The sequence below is a fragment of the Austrofundulus limnaeus genome, unplaced genomic scaffold, assembly GCF_001266775.1.
Source record: "Austrofundulus limnaeus strain Quisiro unplaced genomic scaffold, Austrofundulus_limnaeus-1.0 Scaffold7, whole genome shotgun sequence".
In the NCBI taxonomy this organism is placed as follows: Eukaryota; Metazoa; Chordata; class Actinopteri; order Cyprinodontiformes; family Rivulidae; genus Austrofundulus; species Austrofundulus limnaeus.
In genome coordinates, this window is record NW_013952409.1 from 4,355,696 (window position 1) to 4,360,866 (window position 5,171).

Here is a 5,171-nt window from a genome sequence, read left to right on the forward strand (position 1 = left end):
TGTGTGTGTGTGTGTGTGTGTGTGTGTGTGTGTGTAAGAGGGGGAGGATCTGAGCTGCCTGAAATTCCTGACTTGACAGAGTAATACACATTCAGCAATCTTAAGATATTTTTTTTTTACAAGAAACAGCATTTATTAAACACAAGTTTTAACCTTCTTGACTAAAAATGAGAGGATTTTAACAGGTAAAACAAACAAACAAACAAACAAAAAGTTAAACAGTCCTCAGTGTTCTGAATCATCACACAAATCTGCTTATTTAAACAAAGTTCAGTCTGACACTGAGCACTAGCTAAGATTTTTTGTTGAAATATTATCTTAGTCATGCGTCAAGACGACGCCTAAATAAAGTGGTACTATCACCAAGCAGTGAAAGAATTGTGAAACTAAAATGGGTCAGCTGCAGAGCCTTTTTCCCCCCTACCTGCTGTGAAACAAGTCGAGGCCACTGTCCTGCAGGAACCGCCGCAATCAGAGCGAAAACATTTGAAACAATCCTTTCGTCTCCTTCAACATCAACAAAGTCGGTCCTCTGGGAGAGTTTGTCTTCTTAAACCATCTGAAGTGTTGACAAAACAAAAAGAAAACTTCTTAAAACTTATTTTAAGGTGTGATTGATTAAGGAGAAAAGGGTTCCTGGTCGGGTTTTGAGCCGTTCAGTTTAGTTTGAGCAGGTCTGTGTGCCAATTCCGGGTTTAGACTGAAGTTTCCGGTTACGTTATTTCACAATAAAAGCCGACAAGGTTTGAGCGTTGATTTAGTGGGACCAGTTAACACAATTCTCCTACTAAACATCAGATGTACAATACTTAGTTTATTACACTTCAATATATTAATCTTTACGAGTCAAATACCTCATAATATATGCTCTTAATGTATTTGTTTTGAGACCCCCAACCTATCTTGAGCAGAGAAGCGCTTTTACTTTGAAATAAAATTGGACAAACTGCTGAAAGCTTATTCGAGAATTCAGCTACCTTTGTCAAAACTCTTCATTTTGACCAAGTTCCGGGTCGGACATGTTTGGTTTAAGCTGCCCTCTGCTGTCTATTTTAAACAGTACTTACTTTAAAGCTTTTACCTAGTATTCTACTATTTCTCTAAGTAACAGAACGTGTAGTTTACAGTCATTTTGCTTTTGTTACAGTTTTTACACCTGTCAAGACTTTAAAGACCAATTAAGGTGTTAATTAGGATGCATGTTGCCCCATCTGAGAAGTTACAAAACTCAGTGTACCATCTTTGTGATAAACAGCAAGCTACACTGCAGTTGAAAACTTGAAGTGCAGGAAGAGCAACTCAAGTTGTTGAGCTAATTACAGAAGCAGCAGCATGTTCTAAAGTGTGTCACCTAATGCTTTCAGGAACCAAGAAAACCAAACGGCACACAGATCATATCAAAAGGTTTATTTTTATATCATTTGATGCAACTACAGCTGGGCAATTATGAGCCTGTTAAAAACAGTCTGCATGTTGGAGTCTTACGGATCAGCGGACGCAGGCAGAACTGGGTTTTGGATCCAGTAGAAACTGAGCTCCTTGGCTACTGATCGAGGATGAACAGCGACAGGTCTGTCCATGGTGATGTTAAAGTGCAGCAATGAGACAGAATGCTTCATCAAAGCAGAGGGTCGTGTTGATAAATTCCTTTAAGCATAGCCCCCAGGTTAATAACAACAATCCTGCGATACCAATATCTAGGCAGTATAAAAAATAAACACTATTCTATACAAGCAGTACATACTTTACATACATATACATCATCCAGGGCAAACTGGGATTTACACAAAGTGATGCTCCACAAGAAAACACCGCAAAAAGGTGACAGATGTAACAAGTCCTGAACCGCTACTCTCCTGCAAAGAATACGAGAACTGAAAATGTAGTGAAAGATTTTCACATACCAAAAAGAAAACGTCAATCAAAAAGCAGGAATCAATGCCACAAAAAAAATAAAATAAAATAAAGAAAAAATTAGCATCTGTGATGGCATACTAGGTACAGTTGCTGAATGAGGTTACACTTTGATTAGATGGTACACATACACTATAGCTCAAAGACATTTGCTATTAAATACATTTACGGTGGGGTTGGAAGCGATTCCTCTGACATAAACTTAAATTCTATCAGTGCAAGCAAATCTGCAAGGTACAAAAAGGTATCAAGGTAAAAAAGTCGTAGACAAAAAAGACAATTATAAATTTTCCCTTTAGTGACGTATCAGCAGGAATATGTTAAAACCAGATTAAAATCACTTTAAAATGTTTTAGACGCAGACTTAACTGCTGAAACCCATGAAAAACAGGATAAAATGTCACTTTTTAAAAATAAAAGCTTTCATGTGAAACCATCCTATAATTTCCTCACAAGCCCTGTGGAGTTTTGGTTTGTGGTTTAAATAGTTGAAATTCTTTCTCACAGTGGGGGAAACGACACCTCGATACGGAAACGTTTGGTTCTAAATCACAGAGTTGACACAATTTTAAAGTCATGCAAAAATAAAAAATAAATAAAAATAAAAAAACAAAGGGAACTTGAGCCTGGTGTTAATTTGCAAAATATCACTTTGTGTTAGAAATCGAGTTAATAATTAAGCAATCGTCTTGGTGTGCTGGCAATACAAAAAAATATATTCTCTATGTACATGAGGACAGTGCATAATTACCCAGCTGTACTTAAACTCCATGAAGCCATCTGACTTCTAACCTGATTGAAAAAGGGGTTCAACTCGTTTTTATATACATTTGTTTCCTGGAGATGTCTGACTTGAGTTCAGAGATAAATCAGTACAAAAGCAAACTCACAGGCACACACACACCAAGTAMACACACATTCAAAACCATGGGAAARCTGATATACAAGCATAATTCTTTGTACACAAGATTCCAAAAATATAATTGACTTTTCCCCCCCTTAGAAAAGCTGAATAAAATATTTCGTCCTCGCCTGTTTTTTCAAAACATCGAGCCTTCTTTGTGAGTTCAGCGTGMGCTCCCGGTGCAGAGGTGTCCGTGAGACGCTGGTTTGTCCTGCTTCTCTTTTCGCTGTCAGGGACAGAACGGAGTTAAGGAAAAACAAGGGATTGACGAAGATGTTTGGGGAGTGGTGTCAGATAAAACTTGGGGGTGGGGTGTCAAAGGTTGAGAATGGGCACGTCGAAGAGGTCGCAGAGGCCTTCGGTCTCGTCCAGGTTGTAAATGTAGTCGTGGTCGCTGGGCGGTGGGGACAGGCGAAGAAGAGGCGAGAACACTGAGGGCAAAACAAAAAGAGAGAGATGATAAATTACACAGGATGGGAAAAGCTTTGAGCCCTAAAATCAAAGTCGTCTTAGTCAAACCTTGTAAATAGTGTAAAACTCAAGATATGATTTTACTCCAATATCAAGGTTGGGCAAAATTGTACCGGGTTCAATTAATTGCCAGAACAACTGTCACCGATTAAAATTAGATTCTTTGTAATTGGTGGCTTATAGAAGTCATTGTGATGTAGAGCTAATGCTAACACCGTGAACTTGTTTAACCATCTGGACCACCGGCTAAAAGGGTACCACGAAAGCCAAAAGATGCAGACTGAGGCCACAACGTTGACTCTAACAAACTCTCCTTCAGTGAATGTTGGAAACAAATCTACTCAGCTGAGAAGCCACGATGCTCACAAGTATAGTTGTCATGTATTAATCGTTATCGGCTAAATGCAACAATTATTATTATTTTTTGCCGATATCACCCAAACCAAACATGCCTTCGATGGTGGGTGATAAATATAGAAACATAAGTATCAGCCTTAAACAATCTTACCTTCTGATGACATCAAGTCCTCTAAAAGATCCCCACTCATGATTTCTGTAAGAAAAAATAAATAAATTTAAAACAAAAAACAACRTAACAGCTTCTAATATCAGAGCAGTATGCTTCAACACTGAATAGTGATTATGTATTTTGTGGAAGATTAAAAAAAGTTTACCTTTTGTTGGATCAAACATTTCAGAAAGCTCTTTGGGAAAGTCTAATACTAAAGAAAAACAGATCGAAACATTTAAAAGGTAAGGCTGCAGCAAAAACATGCTTTTATTGATCTTTTCCTTTTACAGAAAAAAAAACAGTTTAATCTGTAGACATGGCTAWAAAACAACTGAGCTGAGGGCTGTAGGGAAGCGCAACACTCACGTTCAGAAGGATCTGACTTTATTGGTTGAAACGCTGCAGAGGCGGAGGAAGCAGCGGATCCGTCCAACGAGGCAGACGACTGGAGCTGCAGAGGAGCAGCAGCTGCTGTTTCTGTTGTAGGACTGAGTGGAGTGGTGCTCGTCACCTCTGAGGTAAAACCACAGTGACACAAGCAGAAAAATAAACATTTCAACATTTTACCAGCTCTCTCTCTCTTTTTTTTTTTTTTGGTGTAAAGTTGCATCATAAGGAGTTTGACGTTTCCTACCTGTTGTTGTCTGGTTGGCTGCAGAAGCTGGTGTGGCAGGAGTTAGTTTTGCAGCAGTGGCTGGAGCTTTGGAGACCTGAATGAACGAAAATACAGATAAAATTTGGCAATGTTTAAAAATAATTGATTCTTTGGCTTTGTTTAAATTTAGCTTTGATAAAGCTAATGTGTTTTTATTATTACGATGAGGCAATATACATGACTTTGTGTACACATTGTGTACTTTTCATACTGTCATCCATATTTTATTACCATATAAAATGAAGCAAACATGTTTAAATAAACACTCTGCAGAGTGAGCCTGTCTAAATCTAATACTATACAGGTTTTAAAGTAAAGCTGCCACGATTAGTCGACTATTAAAATCATCGACTAATTTAACAGTTGATGCGTCGTTTTTTTTTCTAACTTTGTTTTTCTCTTCAAACTGCTTCCACTGCCACGCCTGCCTTTCTGTCCTTGACACACATGTGCAGTAGTGGTAATTAGGGCTGCACCAAATTATTATTTTTATAGTCGACTAATCTGTGATTAGTTGACTATAAAAAAAAATACAAAGTTAGAAAAAAAATGATGCATCGACTATTAAATTAGTCGTTGACGATTTTAATAGTTRACATAATCTTGACTAGTCGACTAACCGTGGCAGCCCTATTTTAAAGAAGATAAAGTATTTTAAATTACAGCTCAACAATGAGGGGTGTGCTTATGGAGCTAGTATTAAGTAATAAATCAAT

General features: G+C 37.7%; 2 protein-coding genes across 3 annotated transcripts in view; both read right to left on the minus strand.

Moving 5' to 3' along the window:
• The window catches only part of elmo3 (engulfment and cell motility 3), a 22,063-nt gene extending 21,394 nt beyond the window's left edge, over positions 1-669 (minus strand). For both annotated transcript variants that reach the window (XM_014034119.1, XM_014034113.1), the window contains exon 1: positions 425-669. The gene's annotated coding sequence lies outside the window, so the exon portion shown is untranslated. The remainder of the gene's footprint in view (positions 1-424) is intronic.
• Positions 670-3,137: 2,468 nt separating this feature from the next.
• e2f4 (E2F transcription factor 4) overlaps positions 3,138-5,171 on the minus strand; it is a gene marked incomplete at its 3' end in the record, with an annotated part of 6,940 nt that continues 4,906 nt past the window's right edge. Inside the window, 5 exon segments of the mRNA XM_014034187.1 lie at positions 3,138-3,249; positions 3,798-3,842; positions 3,964-4,011; positions 4,167-4,313; positions 4,435-4,510. Coding sequence (XP_013889641.1) covers positions 3,138-3,249; positions 3,798-3,842; positions 3,964-4,011; positions 4,167-4,313; positions 4,435-4,510 — 428 coding nt within the window.